At 43.1% G+C, this 24,051-nt stretch overlaps 5 protein-coding genes across 9 annotated transcripts; 3 read left to right on the forward strand and 2 right to left on the reverse strand.

Moving 5' to 3' along the window:
- Positions 1 to 40: 40 nt before the first annotated feature.
- On the reverse strand, positions 41 to 18,661 carry Vrp1 (Verprolin 1). 5 transcript variants are annotated; one of them, XM_070994683.1, is made up of 10 exons: positions 17,997 to 18,661; positions 6,739 to 7,129; positions 6,399 to 6,667; positions 5,466 to 5,647; positions 4,625 to 5,014; positions 4,283 to 4,434; positions 3,783 to 4,219; positions 3,035 to 3,169; positions 2,669 to 2,963; positions 41 to 1,275 (listed from the first exon to the last, which is right to left on the reverse strand). In XM_070994683.1, the coding sequence occupies exons 2-10, from the start codon at positions 7,127 to 7,129 to the stop codon at positions 950 to 952; spliced, it is 2,577 nt and encodes an 858-aa protein (XP_070850784.1). In that variant the 5' UTR covers positions 17,997 to 18,661; the 3' UTR covers positions 41 to 949. The 5 variants fall into 5 exon arrangements, with proteins under 5 accessions (XP_070850784.1, XP_036669326.2, XP_070850782.1 ...); XM_036813431.3 differs by lacking the exon at positions 3,035 to 3,169 and having other exon boundaries at positions 17,997 to 18,347; positions 18,436 to 18,659; XM_070994681.1 differs by lacking the exon at positions 3,035 to 3,169 and having other exon boundaries at positions 6,399 to 6,664; positions 17,997 to 18,660.
- LOC108009087 (fibrinogen C domain-containing protein 1) lies at positions 8,305 to 9,627 on the forward strand. Its single transcript, XM_017073144.4, has 4 exons — positions 8,305 to 8,461; positions 8,527 to 8,588; positions 8,642 to 9,217; positions 9,276 to 9,627. Exons 1-4 carry the CDS (start codon positions 8,390 to 8,392, stop codon positions 9,433 to 9,435), a joined length of 870 nt encoding a protein of 289 aa, XP_016928633.2. The 5' UTR covers positions 8,305 to 8,389; the 3' UTR covers positions 9,436 to 9,627.
- Positions 9,664 to 11,242, forward strand: LOC108009088 (microfibril-associated glycoprotein 4). Its single transcript, XM_017073145.4, has 4 exons — positions 9,664 to 9,919; positions 9,973 to 10,043; positions 10,147 to 10,663; positions 10,970 to 11,242. The coding sequence occupies exons 1-4, from the start codon at positions 9,807 to 9,809 to the stop codon at positions 11,136 to 11,138; spliced, it is 870 nt and encodes a 289-aa protein (XP_016928634.2). The 5' UTR covers positions 9,664 to 9,806; the 3' UTR covers positions 11,139 to 11,242.
- A 151-nt stretch (positions 18,662 to 18,812) lies between the features above and the next one.
- Positions 18,813 to 20,689, forward strand: mei-S332 (meiotic from via Salaria 332). Its single transcript, XM_017073143.3, has one exon. It carries the CDS (start codon positions 18,823 to 18,825, stop codon positions 20,389 to 20,391), a length of 1,569 nt encoding a protein of 522 aa, XP_016928632.3. The 5' UTR covers positions 18,813 to 18,822; the 3' UTR covers positions 20,392 to 20,689.
- On the reverse strand, positions 20,686 to 23,581 carry LOC108009084 (Golgi matrix protein 130 kD). The gene is made up of 4 exons (XM_017073140.4): positions 23,423 to 23,581; positions 22,317 to 23,315; positions 21,748 to 22,260; positions 20,686 to 21,687 (listed from the first exon to the last, which is right to left on the reverse strand). The coding sequence occupies exons 1-4, from the start codon at positions 23,477 to 23,479 to the stop codon at positions 20,887 to 20,889; spliced, it is 2,370 nt and encodes a 789-aa protein (XP_016928629.2). The 5' UTR covers positions 23,480 to 23,581; the 3' UTR covers positions 20,686 to 20,886.
- Positions 23,582 to 24,051: the final 470 nt, after the last annotated feature.

Raw genomic sequence — 24,051 nt, forward strand, 5'->3', positions numbered from 1 at the left:
AGTTTCACCCTTTGTTGACTCAATGAAAACCCAAGGTTGCTCAATTTTTGAATGACTTCGTAATTTTATTTGTAACTGCAATGATTTTGATTCGGAATAAAATGTTATACAATTGCTGAATAATACTTCTAATGACACCAAGTCCAACAACAATGATTGAGTTAATAAGAATAATAATATTAATGTGTATTATGCTCACTTCCAATAGTTATCGCCCAAAAAGGAGTTTAACAAACGTTACCAAAAACCACAGATGATAGATAGATACCTAAATACTTTCGAGATTATCACACGAACTCTAGTATTGCACATTGAACTAAAGAAATCGGGAATGGAATGTGGCGAGTTTCGTTGAAATGCTCTCGGTTGTGCTTCAGTATTGCATTGTTAACATTTTCTCTTACTTTTTTGTGTGTATTGCTCTAGGGGATTAAGTCGTACAGTAATCGATTCTAAATATCGTATATAATTACATTAATTAATTGTTGCTGTTGGGTTTTATAACATGTTCAGTCTAGTAAGATATTTATGCGAAGAGGCGCGCTCTAGAAGTACATACAATCATTTACACCCGCATATAAAAGGTATAGATGCTGCTTTGCTTGATAATTTCACTAACTCGGTGCTAGTCCTATATACAAGATTTTGAGTGGGGTGCAATTTGTTGTCTGCCTTAACTATTTATTGCAGCCCGGGAAGACGCCAACGAATTTTTGAGGGATTTTTGTAGATTACTCTTGCCTATTTTTCAAGCCCTCTCTTGTGGGGATTCAGTGTGCCATTGTGTTTGCTTTATTCTTCGCACTTTCCATTGACTTTTGAACAATTGCCTGTGGCACATAACACTCCCACACTCAGTACACCAACAACGATGCCACAAACACACTTCACAAGCACACTTATATACAAAAATCAAAGACTAAGCTTTCCCTTATCCACCCAGATCGTTTCAGTAGACCGTGGAGTTGCGTGGCCCGATCCCCGCCGGCTGGGACTGCGGTCGTATGCTGGTGGAGCCCCCGGAACCACCTGCTGCTCCGCCGTAGAGGAAACTCGACTGCCGGATGACTGACACCGTGGCGGCTGCCACGCCCGCTTGAGGCGGAGGTGCCGGTGCCCGGTGCTTCTTCAGTGGTGCGTACGCCGGCTTCAGGACTGGAGGTGCCGGTGCTCCTCCTCCTCCTCCTCCCGACGCTCCAGGATTGTGGTTCGTGGTCGTATTGTTGTTACTGGCCACCGTGCTGTTGTTGTTGTTCACATTGCTGGTTCCGGTCGCTGTTTTCGGAAGATTTGAAGGGCCGGGGAGAGAGAGATATATGTACAAACGTGGATAGATAGATAGGATAGCGAAGATTGATCAATGTGGTAAACTAACTCAAGAGGAACTGCTAGAGTTTTTACAAGCGAAATATAGCGAAAACGTAGTACAAATGGTAAGAACAAATCGACTTTAGTGCAATATGCGAAAAAATTAAGGGCAAAATCACAATGATGTAAGAAAAATTAAATAAAATGGAGCTGAAATAAATAAAACATGTTTAAAAAATTACAGTTGATTTATAATTTTAAAATGAAATATAAACAATGAAATCAAAAATTCTGTTGAAAGAAATAAATACAAATTCAGTTAGATAAATAAAAAAATTGGACAATTCATTGAAAGTACAACCCTTATTTAAAGAGGCCACTTTTTATCAGACAAATGATATCAAACCAATAACCAAACGAAGATATCTTCCTCCGAGCCAGCCCAAAACTGGAGAAAAGTCGAAACACAAAATGAAACCAATGAAATATGTTCATGTATATTATCCAAATCAATTTTGGTTTATTGTTTCTTCAAAAGATAACCTCAAAACTAAAACAAACAATTACTCGTAATGTGCCTGTTGCATACTAAAAATTAAATATTCATCGGATATAATATGGGTGTGTATATATAGAGATGTTCGTAGGTACAATATATATAAAATGATAGCCGGGTACAAGTAAAAGCATGCGCTACATGTAAAAGAAATGTTCATATGGGGGCGCAGGGGAATACAATGCACTATGGATTGGCTCCTGTTTACATATACACGTACATATAAAGTATATAGTAGATTAGTTAAAATATAACTATGCGTAATAATATTGTGTGTGCTTAGTAGTAATATCGCGAATGGGAAAGCTTCCTTCCCCGTTGAAATTTAACAAATTATAACATTAAAATGTATAAAATATATTTTATGTTTGGATAAAGCTATTCAACTTTAGTATTATGCAATATACAAAATAACATTCTCCCGCTTCGCCTTATGCAATACTCCATTGCTCGTTAACAGTTAAATAAACAACAATAATCAAAAAGACTCCTAAACTCTGCGGGCTCTAACATATGCGTGTGCTGTGTTGGATCGTAATATTCTAAAATAGTAGTAATACACTTTCAAAATTATAACTATTTAGAGATAAGAATCGTTGTATAGATCGTTCAAGTTCAAAACTAAAATGCCAGAGCGTGTGCCTTAGAAAACAATTAATTATATAACAGCATTCCATGGTGTGTGTGTGTGGTGTGTGTATGTATATAACAATAATCGCAGTTACATATGCTCCTAGATGTTTATGTACTAAATTTAAAACACTCACAGAACAAACACACTCGCTCACACTCTCGACTACATACCATTGGTGGCCTTAAACGTGCGACTAGGATAGACTTTTTGTATATTTAGAAACGGCGGCGGCTTGGGGAACTCGGTGACGTTGTGGAACCGCTTGCCGAACTTGGTTTCCAAGTCGTTGACCAGGCGACCCACGCTGGCTGCAGTTCCTCCTCCCGATCCCGACGACAATCCCGGGCTGCTGCCAAACTGGTGCGAGGAGTTGGCCATGTGCGTGGGAGGCGTCGATGGGGCGTTGGGCCTGATGGAGGAGTGACGCTGCGGTGGAACTGGCGCCGATCCCGATCCGGAGCCACCCTGGAAGAAAAGAGGAGACATTTAGTTTGGTTTTACTGGATAGGCAGGGACTATTTTAGCCAGGTAGTTACGTTGCGCTTGCTGTTAAGCATCAGCATTTTGATAACCTTGACTGGCTGGCCACCGTGCTTCGCTATGCGCTCTATGAGGATTATCTTCTTTATCGAGTACAGCGTCTTGCACATCCAGCGCCTCACTCGGTCCTGCTGGAGGAGCTCATGAATGCGGGCCACTGGGCCACGGTATTCGCTTAAGGCAATAGGTTGTGTGCAAGAGCCCTGTGTTTTGGTCACGTCTCGCTTTGGAAAATCAATCCACCCCGCTCAACAAGCAAGTAGGTGAGTTATAAACGGAACACTCGCCAAGACTGGACTGATACGAACAGGCAGTGCGCAGCCAGGAGTGCTCGCAGCCAGGTGAAGCGCAGGCGCAGGGAGAAGCCCAAAATTAAATGAGGCGAGATGGGGTGTGAAGGGTGGCTGGGGTGAAATGCACTGCGCAAAGCTGGATGCTAAGTTCAGGATAGGTTCGAAGCAAATTAACTTGGGCTATATAAAAGCCATATACCCATTCCCCTGATATTTATTTATTTATTTATCTGAATCTTTTAAAGATTTCTTGTAATTCGGAACTTCTAACCCACTAAGTCTTTCCCAAAGTTCTTTAAAATAATAGCCCATGAACTCTAATCCCATTTACATCTATCAAAAACTCCCAAGGTAACCACCCAAGGTAACACCGTCCATTAAAGTTCACCCCTGGCATTTGTGCCAACCTGTTGTTCTGGACCATTGTTGTCATTGTCCGTTGGCTACTCACATTGCTCGACTGTCGCTGTGGAGGCGGCGGAGGTGGGCAGCTGCGGTGTGGTGGTGGCGCCGGCGGATTGAGAGGACCTCCATTTAGGATAATCGGTTTGACATTGTCGCGCTGCAAGGACTTGGGACTGGCGGTGGCCGAGGAAGAATTGGAGGTGGGAGCAGGCGTCGGCGGCAGTGGTGGCGATGGTGCCCCATTGGACATGCCAGCGCCTCCTCGGAATTGGTCGCGCAAGGCAGCCACGCTGCTGCTGCTGCTGGAGGAGGATGGCGGTTGGGTGATTGGCGGCGAAGGAGCCTGTGAGGTGGTGGACGAGCTCTGGATGAGAGCAGTGTTAACCGCACTGAATGGGGTGGACCCTCCGATGTTGTTTAGATTGCTGTTGGAGAAACTGCGAGCAGGCGTGGGCGGTGGTGGCGGCTTTACCGATGGGCGGGCTGCAAATAAATATTTAGAACATCAGAATTGCTCACTTAAATGACTCCTTCTACTAATCTTACATTTTGGCGGGTTCGGGGCACATCGCATGCTGCCGGCGCTGGTGTTGTGGCTGGATTCGCTGCCATGGAACTGCAGTGGACCACGCATTGTGCCCAAATGCTGATGGGTGGGGAACACAGGACCGTTGACACTGCCCACCGCGGGCGGAGATCTGCGAAGGGAGCATACAGGATTAGTTGGATTCGTTTCAAGTCCCTTATTCAAAGCTTATTTGCGAGCCAAAAAGAAAAGCATAAGCGTAAGGCAAACCCCAAAACGAGTTTGATGAAAGCAGATGAGCGATCGCAGCGGAGCTGGGTTAGGGATTACTGAAGCTTGTAGCTGAATCTGTATCGGTATACCTGGGCGACTTCATGCTGTGGTGCCTGGTCACCGCCGGACGCTGCTGTCCGTTGGCCAGCGCCAGTTGATTGAGGCCCGGTGGCTTTGGAGCAAAGTTGGGCTTGCCAAAGCTGATGGCCGGCTTCATCTGCTGCTGCAGCGGTGGCGGAGTGGGCGTCACCGAGGGCGTGCTGTCGGCCGTCGACGGAGGTGAGGACTTCTGAACTGTTGCATAACCACCACCAGAACCCGACCCGGAACTAGAACCGCTACCACCGAACAATGTGGATTTGTTGGGCGCCAGACTGCGCATCGATCCCATCGAGGACGTTTGACTGAAGTTCAGGGACGTGGTCGAGGCACTCGTTGTTGTTTTTGAACTATTTACAAAACTATTGCCTAACGAGATACTGTGGGTGGGTATGAATACAGAGTGGGTGGGTGTGTGTATTTGGTGTGCGAGGATAACCACAAAGTCCCGTCAAAGTAATCCGAAAATAAAGAAGAAAATCAAGAGAAATTTTAACGAATAATTTACAAATGAAAAACTTAAAACAAACCATTCCAAACGGCAGGCAAATGTAAGATTGGGGTACTCTCTGCAGTTCTATTGAAATTTGTGGAAATGGATTTGTTATCCAATCCTTAAAAAAATCTCTAAAGGCTTTGAAACAATAGGAGATAGGCAAAACTTAAACTCACTTACTTTGTAAGCCTTTGCAAATTTAACTAATTAACATGTGACATAATTAGGTCTAGGTCACAACGTTTCATCTCAAATTCCAATAAATCTGTAGAGCTAAGACCCGCTAACCAGACCCCAATCATGTGCGCTGCTCGTGGCTGGAGGATGACACTTACTTCAGGTTGGCCGCCTTGCTCTTGACGCTTCCACCTCCACCTCCACTCCCGCTGCTGTTGCTGCCGCTGTCGGAAAGCGTGGGCGATGCCGCTTTAACGCTCGAGTTGGCGGCGAAGGAGGGGGTCGGCGCGGTGCGGGGGATGTTCATGCGCTCCAAGATGGAATCACTCGAGTTGGTTGCCTGCGATCGTACAGAAATGGAGAACAATGGTTGGATTAGTTGCGGTGACAATGGGATTGCGGGCGACACTTTCTGTTCCACTGTGTTTCTTCCAAAGATCATATTCAATATTTGTTTTTAAGGAGTTCAACAAATAAGCTTTTAAAACCAATCTGTATTCCCAAGAAATACGCCACGCTGATAAAAAGGTTCAGACTCCTCCTAAACTCGCTTCTAATTAAACAGCAAGTTTAAACAGTCTCTTGAAGGTTAACCAGTAGCATGATTTAAATACATATTACATTAACTTGTGTGGCACTTTCAAAAGATCTCTGGTGGAGATTCCTAATCAATACACTAAAGATACTTCTACAGCATATTTACATACAAAATGAATTCACCCTATTATAATTTCAGAAAATATGTACATGGCTTGTTCATGCTTTAAAGCTCCTACAACTTTCTTTCTGAACGCTGATTTTATCTTTACGTACATACCATGTCAATAATGCTATTAGAGGTAGAGTAACTTAATATACAATTTTCTACAATAATATATACAGATTGAGTAGCTAGCTTGTTATATTGTAAGGATTTTAACATCCAATTTTTCCTCTGTCCTAATTGTGGAACAAATATTTCCCCTACTTCCTTAATAACCCTTTTCTTTAACAACATTTTCATAAATCTCTTTACCCTAGCGATAGCCCCCGTCAAAATTCTATTAATAGAGGATCCGATCCATCTTTCTCCCCATGGGTCGAGTTCTCACCTTTGGCGGTTGCGGTGGTGGTCCTCGGTTTGTTCTCAGATTGGCTTCTGTTGCATTGATATGTGTGTTGTTGGTCGGCGGCTGGGGTGGTTGTTGCTGCTGCTTCTGGCGCTTCAGCGTCAAGTGCTTGGTGAGCTCCATGTTAAAGTCCATGGGTCCGTTGCTGGCATTCGAGGCGGTCGTCGCGGCTGGTGGGCTGTTGCTCCGCTGCTGAGCCGGTGAGTTCGTTGTGGACTTCGATGTTGCTGTTGAACCGGCGGATGGCGCTGCTGCGTGGGCGGAAAACGGAAATCAGTTGAGCAACGATGTTTATATGCATATTAAACGATAGTAAACGTACCGCGAATGCCGTTCACGGGCTTCAGCTTTGGCATTTGAGAGAGGCCTTCAAACAGGCCTCCCAATTTGGGGGTTCCATTGCCAAGGCCATTGCTGCTACTGCTATTGTTGTGGTTGCTGGTGCTGGTGTTGTTGTTGAGGGTTCGCTTGGATCCAGCTCCCACCCCCACACCACCTCCACCTTCTCCACACACCTTGCCCGACAGCGCCGGCCCACTCTTGTCCACCGTGGTGGTCTTCTTCAGCTTGGTTCCCTTCTGGATCGAGCTGAGCAGGGCAGATCGGGGATCAGCTCCTCCTCCTCCCTTGCCGCCCAGTTTGAGGCCACCCATCGCCGGAGGCGGTGGAGGTCCTGGCGGCGGCGGTGGTCCCGGTGGTGGCGGTATAGCCATCTAAAAAGAAACATAAAATCATTATTTATTTGGTCTAAGATACGAGGGGTTAAAAAGATTTAATTTATAAAACAAAAAATATTATCACTTTTAAGCAATTACAATAAACCTAAAATTCAATCAAACGGACTTAATTTTTCCATTTATCTTATCCACAGGTAAAGAAAAAATAGTGGTTTGAATTTTTGGATGCTAATATTTTGTGATAGCCAAGAAACCAAAACATTCTTATATACTTTTTGTTTGGAACTTAGTTTCAATCGCATTTCTGAGATGCGTGTGATGGATACAAATCTTCGGGCTCTGAGAAATCCACAAATTCTGCGTCCGCCTCTGCGAAGCTTTGGCTTAAGACTGGCTAACACTTTTGCGTTGATCAAGCGACTTCCAAAGCCAAGACCGCTGTCACCACCCACACACTTCGTCACACTCACATGTGCTGGGTGTTTATAATACCATTTCTATACTTATTATTTATGTCTTGTTTTCTGTTGTCTTCAGATTGACGCCCCGATAAAGAGACCAAAGAGATGTGGAGCCACCGAAGCCTGAAATTCTCTAGCTTGTATTATTTAATTAAAGTTTTTCCATTAACAACTTGTAGCTTGATCGACTTTACATCTCAAATAAGAGCTTAATAAAAAAAAAATTCTAACATCTATTTTCAAAAATTATTTATTTGTAGGTACCTAAATTAAATGAGGTCACTTTTCATTTAAGGGAAATAGACTATTCAATTTCTGTAAATGGTTACAGCTCTTTTATTACCACATTCAAAATGCTCTCACTTGTATATTAAACAATTCCAATAAAACTATTCAAATTTATGATACCCCTATGTAAAAGGTGTAACCAATATAAGAAATTTCAAGCTCAAACAGCGCGTAAAACAGCACAGTTTTAGATGAACTGGGACAACCCACTTAAGTAAAACAGAGCAGTCCCACGTGATCCGAACAGATCTTAAAAATGTGTGAGTATTGTTTTTGTTTTTATCGCGTTTATGGCTGTTTTCAATTAAAATTTCTTCAGCTCTTTTTCGAGCAACCTTTCAAAATCGCATTAAATTCGCAGAAAAAATTCAGTGAATGGAAATTAAAACCTATAAATGATTATCAAGAAATCATAATCAAGTAATTTGAAAGGCGCTACTGATAAGAAACGGCACGTAAACAAAGTCGATTCCGATTCCGTCTTTGTGTGCAATAAATATTCAGCTATTTGCAAATCTCATTATATTCCAATCGATTAGCTGACAAAATGAAGTTCTCCGTTTGGTCATATTTTTCTGTTTTTATAACAATTTATTTGATGATTTTCTCTCGTGTAGAGGTGAGTTGTATTGTGATACTATAAGAAAACTAATACTTAATTTAAATAAACAAAACTCTTGACAGACTCTGAATGTGGTTGAAAAACTGGAGGCTGTTTATGAGCAGTCGGAAAATGTACTTTCCATGTAAGTTATAAAGGAACAAAAATACACAAAGTTTTGAATATGCAATTCCGTAGAATTAGGGATGCCCTTTCGCAAATGGAAACTAATGGCAGCTTAAGAAAAACACCCGATGAGGTGTATCCCACATCCTGCCTATTCTCTGGAGCTAAAGAAAATGGTGTATATACTCTGGAAGTACCAGAATTGAGTCCATTTCAAGTGTACTGCGAAAATCAAATAGCTGGCCCTGGATGGATTGTAATTCAGAGGAGATTTACTGGAAATCTCAGCTTTTTTCGAAATTGGGAAGATTACAAGAATGGATTCGGAGATCTAATGGGCGAGTATTTTCTGGGTCTTGAAAAGATTCGTGCCCTGACAGCTTTGGAACCCCATGAACTGTATGTCCACCTGGAGGATTTCGACGACACAGTAAAACATGCGAAATTCGATGAATTTGCTATTGGAAACGAAGAGGATGACTATGCTATGAATGCACTGGGAAAATATTCCGGTACTGCGGGGGATTCCCTTCGATCGCACCGCAAAATGAAGTTCTCCACCTACGATAGGGATAACGATCGTGAGTTTGGCAGGAATTGTGCATTTTACTATCTGGGAGGATGGTGGTACAATGCCTGTCTGGATAGGTAGGTTTGAAATGAGTCTAGTCTCATTTAGGTAAATTTAACATGGTTCTTATTTTAGCAACCTCAATGGTCAGTACATGCCAGGTGGCAAATACGAGGAGAAATTGTTCGCCAGGGGAATGTGCTGGAGATCTTGGCGTGGCCACAACTACGGATATAGGATAACCCAAATGATGATACGACCCAAGTGCCGAAATATACCCGTGATTCATCGCTGACTCTTTATTAGTATTATTTTTAAGCTGTTCACTCCCTTTGCTTCAATGGCTTCGAAATCAATGTGAAAACAATTTGTTTGTGCTCTCGATTAATATGCAAAAGGTGTTGCCATTGAATCATCACATTTTTGCTGAGCACATTAATCAGAATCTCAATCAGAAATGCGAAATATACTGTACTTTTCATTGAAATCGTTTAGTTTTCTCAACTTCCTGCTGGAACTACCGACTATCGCTCAAGGCAGACTTGACCTACGATTTTCAATGCAATTGATAAGTCACTGGCACTATATAGTATCGAAATTGATTTCTGGTAAACTCAAAAAAAATTTATAGTCTAGATTGATTGGGACAGGGCGCGAAACAAGATCATGAAGCTTTATATGATCTGTGTATTGATTTTAAGCCTTGCTTGCCTTTTTTCCAATGGTCAAAGCAATGAAATGAAAGATGTCTACAACAAAGCTGAAAGAATGATTTCCAGGTGGGCATTTAAAATAATTTTAAAGCTTTTTAAATTATAAAAATTAATTTCAGCTTTAAAATGCAGCTGGAAGAACTAAAACAGACCTACATAGAAATGACAACACAGAAAGAGAATAAAGAACGTAAGTTTACGATAATAACGTCTTATTTTGCTAGAAAAATCCCTTAAATCATTAGTTCTACAAAACTGCTAAAACCGTTTAATACTAATTAAGTATTTTCCAGTTCCAGCTGTGACTAATCCCTCATCCTGTCTAGCTGCCGGAATTAACACAGATGGCATCCATGTCATTGAAGTGCCTGGTTTGGAGCCCTTTCCAGTTTTTTGCGACACCCGACTGGCGGGATCTGGATGGACTGTTTTCCAACGTCGTCGGGATGGAAGTGAGAACTTCTACCGCAGTTGGGAGGAGTATAGCCAGGGATTTGGGGACCTCAGCGGAGAATTCTTTCTGGGTCTGGAGAAGCTACACTTCCTAACCACCGCGGAACCATACGAGCTTTATGTCTACTTGGAGGATTTTGATGGAGTAATACATGACGCTCGATACGATGATTTTGCCATTGGCAATGCAAACGAGTCCTATGCGTTATCACTTTTGGGTAAATACTCTGGAGACGCTGGGGATTCCTTGAGGTACCACCAGGGAATGCCCTTCTCCACGTTTGACCATGATACTTTGGGTCACGGTTGTGCCAGGATTTTTGTGGGTGGTTGGTGGTACGATCAGTGTCAGAGGAGGTAAGTAAAGTAACATATTTCATTCTGAGCAGAAAAAAAACAAAATCAAATCTCTTTTTGAGAAGATACGTTCTTAAAATAAAGAAGAAATCTCTATTTGAGAAGAAACGTTCTTGAAATCAAGAAGAAAGTACTCTCAAATTTATTTATCAAGTAGAATTGGTTTTGAAATAGAGATGAAAGCATCATCTTGGTTTTGTATTTTAATTACATTTGGAATATTTTCAAGATCGGGAGTAAGACTTTGAGAACGCTCTTTTTCTGGTTGACTTTGTTTATTAACACTCATTTACTTTTTCTTTCTAGCAACCTTAATGGCCAATATTTGGAAGGTGGCAAATTCGAGCCCAAGCTTTCGGGTCGCGGGATCACCTGGATGAGCTGGCGTGGCTACGATTATGGCTACAAATTCGCACAAATGATGATCAGGCCCAAGTGCTCCAACAATCTAAAAAGGCAGCCCACCGCACATTGAATTCTACACCAAAGCCGAAAGGTGAAATCGTTTTATTTCTTGATAAACACTATCAACATTTTTGGGATTTTATTTACATTTTGATAATAACCGTTTTCCGCTGATTTGTTTGTTGTATTATTAGTTGGCTTTTGGGTTTTGGTTGCTCTTTTCTACACACGCACGTAAACAAAAGTGGTTTTGCGAAGTCCGATATAAATATATTTCGAGTATATATTTTTGAGTGAAACGCGCGTTGCGCTCAGTTCGCAAGTTGAATTCCAACTGAGGAGCTCCAACGGCTGCGCATGCGATGCCCCAGCGATAAAATTCAAACAGAGAATTACCAGAGAGACCCCGGGAGAGTCTCCAGTATGAGCAAGACTGTGAGAAAGAGATATCGTGAAGTAAAAATAAAATTAACTGGGGTCTGACGTCACAGCTGGGAGGGGAGGGAGCCCTCTCTATAGGTCTATGGAAACAAATAAAGCGAGCGAGACAAAGACCAGAAGCCCAGACAAAGGGAAACCACAATTGCAGACCACACTTGTCATCAGTCCCAATAATGATGAGAAGAATCTGCAAATCTACAGATCTGCTGAAGAAAGGCTGAACCGTAAGCCTGGCTGGCAGGCGCGTAAGCAAAACGTGCGAAAAGCCCGCCGGTCTTGAGTCATTTAACTGGCACAGTGGGACAGGTCTGGTGGAAACCGACGGCTCCTTAATTGCTGTCCACCAGATAGGCCCCTTCTCTGGCCTCCGGCGCAGATGATTCACTCGATTCAGCTTGATTCATTCAGACGGATTGTCGCTTAATTGAACAGCTGCTGTAGTGACGGGAGATTGGTCCCCGATGCACGAAAATAAACAAAACTATATTTGTGAGATAATATCAAGAGATTTATCGTGATATCCAACCTTTCAACAGTAGTCTTGAACAAATATCATTTAGGTAGACGATATAAAATATCAAAGATCATCAAACATATTTTAAACTCAAACAGGATCATATCTTTGTTATACCATAATAAGATACAACAAATTTTAAAATATTTTTTTCAAGTGGATGTGTTTCTAAGGAAACATTCTTAAAATTTCGAACAAGATGACTTACTTTTACTCATTCAAATGTTTGCCTAAGCTATCGCCTTTATTTCAATGGTTCCCCAAACTGTCTGACCATTTGCAAATATCTTAGAAGTCCAATCAAATATTTGCCTTAAGCGATGATGATGATGATTCATAACCTCGTTAGCGAGCTCGTTGGAAATCAGAAGCATAAGACCCCAGGTATTTACAAGGTTACTGTATCTTATCAAGAACTACGGTTGGGCAGGCAGCGCGAAAATAAAAGAATTTATTCAAGAACGTAAGGAATGAAGAAACATGTTTGAAAACAAATTTGATGGGTCGATGATGGACAACGCTACGTTTCATAAGTATAAAATCAAAGAAACTTTATAATTTAATTATTAAATATTAAAGATACAAGTTTTTAATAAAAATAAATCATTAACTCATTACTAACAGCTGCATCATTTTTTATGAATGAGGGATCTCTTTGGAATGTTTAACCCGGAAGTTAAATGATTCAGTTTCCGGGAGGATTTGATCTTGGTACCATTCTTAGGATGTGGACTATCAACTTTGGGCAGTTTTATGACTGTCACGCACTGTTAAGTCGATTATATTTTGATGTATATATATTTAGACTTTTAAACCTCTATTGATATGAAAAGTTCAACGACAGCAAATCGATTAATTGAACAAGTGGTCCTCACCAATTTTTTTCCTGATATGGAAAATGAGTCACTCCTATTAAACGATTCCGAATTGGCGTTCCTACAATTTGGGTGGACTTATGGAGCTGTTTTTTTTTAGCTCCTGCTCTTATCCTCGGGTTACATTCAATTAACGTTTTCGAGGTGTGTCGCCACTTTCATCCCCATCCCCAAAGAGCTCAAAAGCCCCAAGGACCGGGAGAAACGCTTTCGGATTGCCCCAATAAACTGTCATCAAGTTAATTGCCCCAAATGCACACATAAACAAGGGCGTGTTATGTTCCGAGGGATGGGATTCGGTGGGACGACATCGAATCAAATTGAATCAAAGCGCGGAAATCAAACCTCTGCCCATTTCCAATTTCACTCTCATTCCAGGCACGCTAACGACAAATTGCCCGACTGTCAAAATTCATTTCCACCGCCGGCCATTATGTAAGCCAAATATTGGGTGTTAAACGTTCAGCACGCCCATTGGTAACGCTCCTCCGTAAGACAATACCCGATATACAAACACCAAAAACAGTCAGTAACCGCAAAACATTGCGCAAGTTTCGTGAGGCAGACCACAAAGTGTCCCCCAGTTGGATTTCTGCTGGGACAGTTTAGTTCAGTAAACCCCCTAGTTTTTCTTAATTATGGTAATTTTCCTGAGGTTTTTCTTCATTTCATTTATGTTTTCTTTGTCTTGCCTTTCTTTCGTTTAGCTCATCGTTTTGTTTACTTGGCAATTCGCACAAATGTTTCAGGTTCTGAGACTGGTTTGGGGATCAGATGTTCTACAAAGAGATTTTGCAAGCTTTGGATTATTTTCCAAACTTTTATAGTTAGATTTACAATTTAAAGTAAATACTTTTTAAGTCAGCAAGTGTCATATGCTCTAAGTACGCATTATTTTTCTATTGAAAAAATATCTTATAGGCTGTTTTATTTACATCATTGAATTTACAACATTGTGACTCACAGAGGTTCTGCTTGATTCTCAAGGAGAAACCAGTTTAGTTGCTCACAATCTTGCAAATTAATTTGCCTCACAAGTGCCTAGACTTTCGCTTTCAATTTCTTTAATTTATTTTTGTCGTTTAGCTGTGGCTCAGTTCCAATTACACAAAGCCCAGGCCAAAACCAAAACCGTTGGACTAACAATTAACATTTACATTTCAATTGCAATCGTGCCAGCTGCGGCTTTTGATCATTTTCTGGGGAGGGGGAATGAATCTGGTCATCAAATCATTGAAATTCCAAAGCCACGCGGTACGATAATAATATGTGACCGCAGTGCAAATCGCTCGGAGTAACATATGCAGAAGTCAACACGCTCCGCAACCATTTCTTATGCCAATGTTTTTATAGCTCATCCACGACGATTTGTTTATAATTTTTATTTTGTGAATGACCAACCGTTTATACTAGAGATCTGCTGACGTAAAAACATTTTGTAGTGAATGTATTTGAGGTGAAAACAAAACTGAGGAGATACAGATTTTATTGTGGCAAATATATAATTGCAACAAAGGTCAGAGATCTAATAAAAACAAATTTATTATGCAAATGGAAATTTCTCTATCCCAAAGACACATTTTCGTTCTTGAGAGCTCACTTAAATGACTCATAAACATTTGAGCTTTAACCCTTGATCAGTAATGGTGAAAAACTAGTTTTCAAATACGTTAGTCATAGTAAAGGAACTATCTATTAATTGTAAAACAGAAAGATAATAAAAATCTTTCAAAGCATTAGAAAAATGTACATATAATAGACATCTGTTAGTTTCTAAACAAGTTTTCCACTCCATATTTACCCTCCCCGATTAGGCCAACCTTCCTGCAACCTTGTGCCGCTTCAATTGAAACTATGTATATCTCTATCCCATATATGAATGAATCCATCACATTGAACTGCCTTTTATCAGCCTAAGCACTGCGTTTTGAATTACTTCTGATCTAAGCGTTTCACCATGCATCATTTTGCATTTGCATTTTGTAATTGAAGCTTCTTTTTCCCAACCCCTTCCTGCTCATCAGCTACCTCATCGGTTACTAAGAGTGTGTGATGTAAGCACATATTCACTTACCGCCAGCAGCAAACAGCACCAGATAAATATTGCATTGTTGCACTTGCTGTTGCTGTTCCAGCTAGCGCTGTTGTTTCGCGGGGTTTATTAAAATGCGGTTTTCAGCACCGTCGCACAATGCTTAAATAACTAACGCAAACACATCATGAGAGCCGAGACGGGGCAACAACATCACCGGAGACAACAGCGATGAACTCAATGACAACAACGGTGTTGGGTTCGGTATTTTGCATACACCACACATAGAGAAAACCAGTCCCATAGACGAGTTTATTTATCAAAATATTTACGTTTATAAGAAATCACAGGAACAGTCAAAGAGTAAAAATTTCTATGCAGCTTTTCTCCAAGATATTGTTATACAAAGAATTACCATCTTTCTATTTTTAAAACGATATATAATTTGGAATTTTTTTGAATTTTTTCTTTTACTTATGATTGGAGAAAAATAATAATAAATTTCTTTTTTTGGTTCTGATAAGAGTAAAGTTCTTTAAATACTTATATGCGAATGAGAAATTCCAGCGATACGATGTACGAGTATAAATAAAATTGGTCATCATATTTTAAATAAAACATTACTCCCTGAACGACCTGTTTCCCTAACACTTTGTGTATAAACATTTTTCCAAAATATTTATTTTAGGGTTATCTTTGGCGTCTTTATTTCTATTTCGATAATTGTTAACAAACTTGAAGATTTTTTTATTTATATTGTATTTTTTTTGAATATTAGGTTTTTTCAAAATATATTGACGGTTGTACATGATTTATTTTTTTCTACAGAAAGTGATACTCTTTCTTGCAGTGCATCGGCAAAAAGTGATGTAAACAAAAATCAAACACAAACCATGAGTCACCAGAGTCGCCGAGGAAGCGAAAGCCCTCGGCATGGGGCTCGAAACTGGAGTCAGAAAGCGGTGTAGTTTTATGATTCAGTTCCAGGTTGCCTTGCACTAGGAAGTGCAGCATAAATCAGAGAGAAAAAGGCAGAGTCTCTCCACTACGTGCCAATCAAAATCAAACCTTGTGTGATGCAGTGCTCGAAAAATGCATGACAACGAATTCAACTGACAAATGGCCGCACACAAGGCCGACAAGTGCCCGTTCCCCCAGCCATATAGGCCTGTACCCCCACTACCAGTATCCAATCCCCCTCAGGCCTCAATCTTTGCGTGTGTCACTGCAGCAGTACTCGATATTTCAGTATGTACCGTGGTGTACTTGCAGTGGGGGATGGATTCAGTGGCCTCGACAATAGACTGGCAGGCAGACTCCTGGACGGGATGGTAAGGGAATGGGGATGGTATGGGATGCCATGGCCTACCACAATCGCCAGTGACATTGAACCCGGCGACTGGGGCGCCTTTTGTGCCATGCATACCATCACGGAAAGGGTCTTAAAATCCTTTCACACTTGGGGATGGTGCAAAATGCACATTAAATATTTTACACATATGGGGTTCTTTTGGGTGCAGTGAAAATATCATAGCATTTTAAAGTTTTCTAGACCCTAAACATAAATTATTATATAAAAAAAGTAACAATTTTTATTCAGTGCTTAGAAACTTTATAAATGTGTTGATACTTTCACCCACAAGTTGGAATACTTAAACTTAATTTCCAAATTTTCATTTATGTTAAATTTCAATCAATTTTAATAGTACTATCTTTCTTATATACATATCTGTTAACTCCACTCAAGATTTGTGATTATGAGAGGTCGAACCGCTCAAATAAACCCATCCAAGACTAACATCATTTAAGTAAAGCGTTCTATCGTGCTCTAGATAACTTTGCCCTCCGTATAACTTTAGTAAGCTCCCAGATTATGTCATACCATCGAAGTTTACCGTCACAATTCGCACTCGCATCTGTGGAAGAATCCAAGAGGCACAGTAAATCAACCCCTAGCCAGCGAATTTAGTTTGGTCGGCCCGTCGAGCAATGCACTCTTTGTAGGTCAGTGATGGGGTGGCATGGGAGGCTATATGTTCCATGTGTTCCAAGGGTCTTTGGTGGCGTTTGGCGCTTCTGCACTTGCTTTCGTCATGCGTCGCGTGCCAGCCGTTTTGCTTAATGTGATTAAGACAAAGCGACAGCAAACCAAAACGAAGTGCATTCGCTGTTGGAACAGGAAAGAAATCAAAGCGACCCGGGTTTATTGCACCCTTTTTAGCCGGTTAAAAAGTGGAAAAAGGCTTTTCGTGTTCTCTTACACGGGGCGAAATGGATGTCAAAAATGCTAGTACTTGTGGCACTCTGAAAAATATGGTGTTCTTAAAGTTCTTAGAGTCTATCTGTTTAGAGAGTTAACAATGTCTTATTAATAAGAATAAAAATGTAGTTCCTAAACATCTGACTTTATGGGCAATGCAAAAGAAACTCTTTCTAAGTATTTGTAATCTGAAATACCAATATGAAAGCATACAGTTGAGAAATCTCAATGTTATTTCTAAAACTTTTCAGTAAGTATAAATATTTTTAATCTTATATGGATTCGTTTTCATATTTTATTTGATATGCTTTTATCGGTGAATCTCCACTTTTATATGTATTTCAGTGAGACGATAATTTGTCCTTAGTATAAAATATTTCGAATGTCGTCGTTGAAAAATATTAAAAATTGTTCCTGAAAGTCTTTACAAAATCGCAAATTTACCAACGATTAAATTTCTATTGGTGGCAACTGCAGGCCCATATTTTTTCTATGTACTTCTAGGCCGTAAGATATACCCATATCTTGGCAAATGCAATTTTGCAAACACACAATCATTAGGCGCAAATATCATGGTGAAAATTGTGGTGCGATAAGATAATTGCTTATATGGAACAGGCACCGAAGGGGTCTGAATATTCCATAAATTACCGAATTTCCAGGCGCCATGGGAATAGGCGAAATGGAATTGATAAGCACCTCGATAAGGAGCAATACTTATTCGGGATTTGGAGTAGTGAATACTGAATGCACTCAGTATAAACTTAAAAAACGGGTTGAATTTACAAACAAACAAACAAACTCACCTTGAAGCGGGTTTCTGATTTCGACGGGGGCTTTTGCTTCTGCGAATGAAATTCTCGGATCTCTGGGTTATTGGCTGTCTTTAGTGTGCAGCAGGTGCTTTGATTGTCGTCGCTTTCGGAAGATATAACAGCATAGCAGGCGATTCCTTTTGTTTTTAATCTTGTTCTTAATCCGTGTCCGAATCCCAATTTTATAATACGCGCGCTGGTTCCGTCGATCGTTTTTCGAGTGCACAGGTGTTGTACGTGGTATGTTGCATGTGGTGTGTGCTGCGTGTTCTGTGCCCCGCGGGGAAGTCCCTCCCACTATTCCTAGCAGCTGTAGAAATGTGTAAAAGTCTGGCTAAATGCCTAAAAGACGTAAGGCGACGAGCAAAATTTGACTGATTTTCATTTTTACACAAACACACGCACACTGAGACGGCACACTCTCACTCACTCACGCACACGCACACATACTGCCAGATGGGCTGCCTTGCGATTTTGTGCGATTTCCAGGCTCTGCAAGTGTATCCAGTGCTTTCCGAAACACCTATTTCCCTCCACTCGGCCGCCTAGCGCTGCAGCATTGTTTATTTTCGTTGGTTTATCAGGATTTTCCTCGCAATCGTTGAGAAAACAATTTATTGTGCTTAGAGGTGGCGAAACATCGATGGCAACACGATGTCATCGAAACATCGATAACATATCTTACACACACGGTCACACTAATGGGCCGAGGTGTGTGTCTTAGCTAACCTAGCGAAGACACGCTTTTCGAATGGTTGTGGTATATTTTTGGTATTTTTCAAAAGGGTCTATTTGGTATTTTGATCTAGATCGTGAAATGTTTAAACACCCCAGCCCTGGCATAAATTTCAAAACATGTTGGCGTCGTCTGTCCGGATTTCTTGAAAGGAATTGGATAACTGAGATCATGGCCAGCAAAGTAGAGATGCAGTACAAGCTTCTGAACTCCGAGCTGATGGAGCAGGTGCAGAAGCAGCGCCTGGAGATCGGCGAGTACCGGAAGCGGGTGATAACGCTGGAGCGCGAAAACATGGATCTGCGGGAGGAGCACATTCTGGAGAAGGATCGCCAGCGGCTGGAGAACATCGGCATCGTGCGGAGTCTTATGCAGCGCCTGAATGTGAACACCGAGTGCCTGGAGTCCGGGGTGACCCAGGAGCCGGCTCCCGTGGTCAGCAGACCAACTGGCCCGCGTCGCAGCTCCAGGGAGATCTGCGAGGACATAAGACGCACTTGCGCCTTGGCTCGCACCACCAGAACCACCTCCCCCAGGAGATCAATCACGTCGATCAGTACCATTCGCTCGAGTCGCCGTTCCAGCGCAGAGGTTGTCCCCGAAGTGGAGGCCACAAAGGTGGCAGAGAAAAGGAGAGCCATGAACACACCTCCTCCTCCTCGAAGACCAGCGGAGTTGCTGTTCGATGAGGACGAATCGGACGAGGAAAGTGAAATCACCAGTGCTGACCAAAACCAGGAGCCGCTGGCTGACCAGAACCAGGAGAACAAGCTCCTATTCAGCATAATTGAGGAAAACGACAGCGAGACGGAGACCACAGACTCGTCCTCATCCTGCGAGGCCATCTACTGTGACACCACTATAGAAAGCAGTCCCACGAATGTCCAAGCTACCGCCCCTCCCTGTGGCCGGGCTCTACGGGAAGTGGACACCAATGTCCAAGAGGCAGTGGGGTTGAGGCGGGGAAAAGAGCCTGTGAAATCCAGGCTGGCTGTTCATGGTACTGAAGAGAATTACGTTCAGGAGTCGAGTGCGCAGCTCACCACGCGGACTGTTCCCGACTCTGAAGAGGATTCCTTACATGAGCCGGTTATACAGCGCTCTAGACGGGCTGCCGCTAGACTCAAACACTCGTCTGTTCGCGACGCTGAAGGAAATTCCCTACAGGAGCCAAGTATACAGCAAACTAGAAGAGCTGCCACTAAACCCAAAAACTCTTCTGTTCCCAACGTTGAAGGGACCTCTCTATATGAGCCAAGTATACAGCGCTCCCGACGGTCTGTCACAAGACTTAAACACTCGGCTGTTCACGCAGCTGAAGAGGATTCCGTAATGGAGCCGAGCATACAGTATGCCAGACTGGCGGTCACTAGGCCTAGTCACTCTTCTGGCATCTTTCCCGATGTCAACGGAAACACACCGCGGCGGAGCATGTTCAATGGTATTGGCCAAGTGGCCGGTAGCACCAGCACTCCCATTGCAGCTAGACATAGAACTACAGCGCCAAAGAAATCGGATCAAATGGATATGTCCAGTTCTTGTTTCAGCTCTAGCGGTCGACCGAGTCGAAGCTGCAGGCCAACCAGTTTAGTGGAGCCCAGTCTTAGGAAGAAGTTACGCAACGAATCTAAAGGCGAGGCCAAGAAGTAAACATCACGATTGTTTTTTTGTTAATATTATTGTCTCATATTTTAATCCCATTTTGTACGATTTCATATTTTAAAAGCGTAAGATCACGTTATTTTAAAACTCGCTACTACATTTTATTTATAACCGAATAGCAAACATCAGACTGTTATTCGCTTGTAAAAGCGGACTAACTCTCATCATCCAGAGATCGGAAGGAAGATTCATCATCATCATCCAAAGATGCCAATAGGATTTTATATTTGTACGTCTTAATGTTACCCTTAAAATACTTTTGTGAATAAAACAACGTTCAAGTTGATTGTTTTGTAATACAGTTTTGGGGCTAAGATTCGTCTTAGTTGCAAACTAGGTTTATTCGGACACATCGTTGGAAACATATACAAAAGACTCTGGGGACCAAAGTACAATTACAATTAAATACAGTAGCAAAAGGTTAATGATTTTACGTAAGCAGACGATAATTGCACTTTGCGAGCAAGCTACAGATTCGATCTTCTAGACCACCTCGAACTTGCCCAGGCAGCAGTTGAGATGGTCACCAGCATGGTTGTGGGTCGGCTGCTCCGTGTTCTCCTTGATCTCGCTAATGATGTCCTGTATCTTGTTGATGATCTGCTGGGAGTTCTCGCCCTCGCTAGGCGTCTGCTCGTTATTTGTGGCCGCTTCTGCTTGCTGCGCCTGGCTGGGATCTGCAGGGAGCTCCACCCCCAGACTGACCACCAGCTTGTTTAGCGCCTCAATCTTCTCGCGCAACTGCTCCCGCTCCGCTTGCAAAAGTCGCATCTGGGCGGCCTTCTCGTACTCGCGCTGTTTCAGCATGCGCCGCTGTGTTTGGTAGAGGGCAATGTACTCGCCAATGGTCTCGGTCTCGCTCTGCAGCTGTAGCACCAGGTGCTCCAGGCTATGTTTCTCCTCCGTCAGGTCGGCAACCTGACTGATCAGCGTGGTAAAGCGCGATTGCAGGCGTTCCACGGCCTCAGCGGTGGGCAGAGTTTTAGCTGCCGGTCTGTCGCCGTCGTGATTGTGGGCATGATCATGCAGATGATCGTGGGAATGATCCTGGCCATGTCCATGTGAATGATCATGACAATTATCGTGGGAATGCTCATGTGAGTGGTTGTGCGAATGATCATGTGGGTGATCATGAGAATGATCGTGTGAATGATTATGTGAATGATCGTGTGAATGATCATGTGAATGAGCATGATCATGATCCTTAGTATCCGTAGCTTCATTTCTCGGGCCATCTCCTCCATCTTCTCTTTCTTTTCCCTCTTGGCTATGATATGCCTTGGCCTACAAAAATAAAGAAATACTTTTAGCAACTTACATATTAGTTTATCTGCTCACACCCACCTCATAGTGCCTCAGGCGGTCCAGCTGCTGCTGCATCATCAACTGCTGGCGCTGGAGTTCCACGTTCTCGTGAGACAAACGAATCATCTCCTCATCCTTGAACTTAAAGCGCTCCTCATTGGTGTGCAGCTTCTGCTCCATGCTGGTGTAGTTCTGGCGGATCTCGCGGTTGGCAAACTCCTCGGCGTCCAATCGGATCACCAGTTCGGCCTTGTCGTTCGTCAGTTGGACAAAACGCTGCTGCAGCTCGTCCAATTGGTTCTTCATTTCGACGTTCTGGGTTAGGGCTCGCGAGGCGGCCACTTTGTCCGACTCCATGGTGGCCAGCAGCTTGGTCTGGTCCGGTTGCTCGGCCTGCAAGCGATCCAGCTGCTGCTCCAATTCGGCCAGAGCCGACTCCTTCATTTGCAGCTGGTCGTCCTGTGACTTGATCTTCAGCTGAAATTCGTGGCGCTCAAAATCGAAGTCAGAGAGGCGCTCTTTCAGGGCAGCCAGTTCTTCTTTTAAGGCGTTCTAAAATGGTTGAAGTAAAAGATTAAACTGCTTTTACAAGTTCTTTGAGACATTACCTGATCGCTGGCCTCTTCCTTAGGCGGCTGCTCCTGGTTGGCCTCTTTAAACTGAGCCTGCAGGCTAAGGTTCTTCTGTATATCGCGCTCTAGACCTCCAACATGCTCCACCAGCTGTCGTTCCCGCTCCCTCAACGAGTTGAGCTCCTCGGCTAGTTCCGTGTTTCGTTCGTTGAGCTTGGCAATTTCTCCGCTCTGGTGCTGCACATAATTCTGGTATTGCCCCGCTGCCTGCTCCTTGTCGTGGGTTAGTTGACCCACCATGGCCTGGAGGTCGCGGATCTGCTGCTCGTACATGTATTGGGTCTGCACCAGCGACTCCACTCGGTTGTCGGTGCTGACGCTGGACTCGTCGGAAAGTTGTCGCAGCTTCAACTGGGCCATCTCCAGTTCGTTGGATTTGTGGGAGAGCTGTTGCTGCAGTTCCTCCTGGCGAAGGTTACTCTGCTTCAGCTGAGCCTCCAGTTCGTTAAGATGCGACTTTTGGTCCTTGATTTGTGCCTGCGACTGCTGCAGCTGAGCTTGGAGCTGCGCGAACTGCTGCCGCTGCTGCTCGCCCGTCGACTGCTGATCCTGGTAGTGCTGCTGCAGTTGCTCCAGACGCTGCTGATGCTGATCCTTCAGCGTGCGCAGCTCCTCCAGCTCCAGTTCGCGTTCCCGGCAGGCCAGACGAACCTTTGTGAGCTCCGCGTGGAGCTGGGCCTTCTCGGCGATGATCACCTGGATGGCCTGCAGATTGGAGGGATCAGCAGATAGTGCGCCATTATGTTCTGGTTCAGTGTGGGCGAAATAGGTGGCGACTGTGGGCTGGATCGACTGTTCCTGCTGCTGGAGCCCACCGGCTCCTCCGCCGTTCACATTTATCTCGCTGTCGGAGCGCTCGGAAAGATTACTGGCTATGCTGACCGTGGACGAGTGCGACTGCGTGCCGGTGGCCACCGTCTCCTCCGGCCCCGGGTGGCCATTGTTGTTGCTGGCGCGCTGCTGGTACTCCTTCAGCTGTGTCCACATAAGCGTGTTAAACAAAATCAATATTAGTAGGCCAATATGTGAGAGGTGTCCACGTCACAAGAGCAAAACAAATGTGAGTGGCCGTGGCTCCGCACCTTTTTCCTCGCCGCGGCCAGCTTCTGCGCCTTGGCGTCCTGCGTGTCATCGGGCATGTCCTGCGGGGTCACCTGGGTTCGAAAGGCGAGCCCGAAAATTTAAATAAAACAAGGCAAAACTGGCGACGAATTCCAAAAATGATAACAGTCTGGGGAATAGTGTGGTCGCAGGTGGAGAGTGGAAAGATACTGGGAGTACGGGCACACTGCCGTGGAGCGGAGAACTTTAGCTTTCATTGATGGTAATTGCAACGTAGGGGTTGTTTATTAAATAGTAGAAACAGGTTTTGCGCCTGTATTTAGCGTTAAAAGTTAATTTATTTAATGTCATGTCATGGCTATCCATATTATAGTTTCCGGCTTTTTGATCTGTTCTACAGTCATTTAGTTATAAGGCTGGCTCAACAGTAAGGAAATGTTTTTTTTTTATTTCAATACGACAGTTTTTAAAAGTGCACAAGTTCAGGTATTTTTAGTGGCCCGGGAAAGTGAAACCAAAATATATCAATGAAACGGAGGGTAACAAAAGTTAATTTAAACGGTGTCCTGTGGAGAAAGGATATTTTCCCTTTAAGCCGCCAACACTGTCGGTATTTTTGAGCGCTCCGCCAACGGTCCCACCACCAATT

This window comes from Drosophila suzukii, chromosome 2R (genome assembly GCF_043229965.1).
Source record: "Drosophila suzukii chromosome 2R, CBGP_Dsuzu_IsoJpt1.0, whole genome shotgun sequence".
NCBI classification, from domain to species: domain Eukaryota; kingdom Metazoa; phylum Arthropoda; class Insecta; order Diptera; family Drosophilidae; genus Drosophila; species Drosophila suzukii.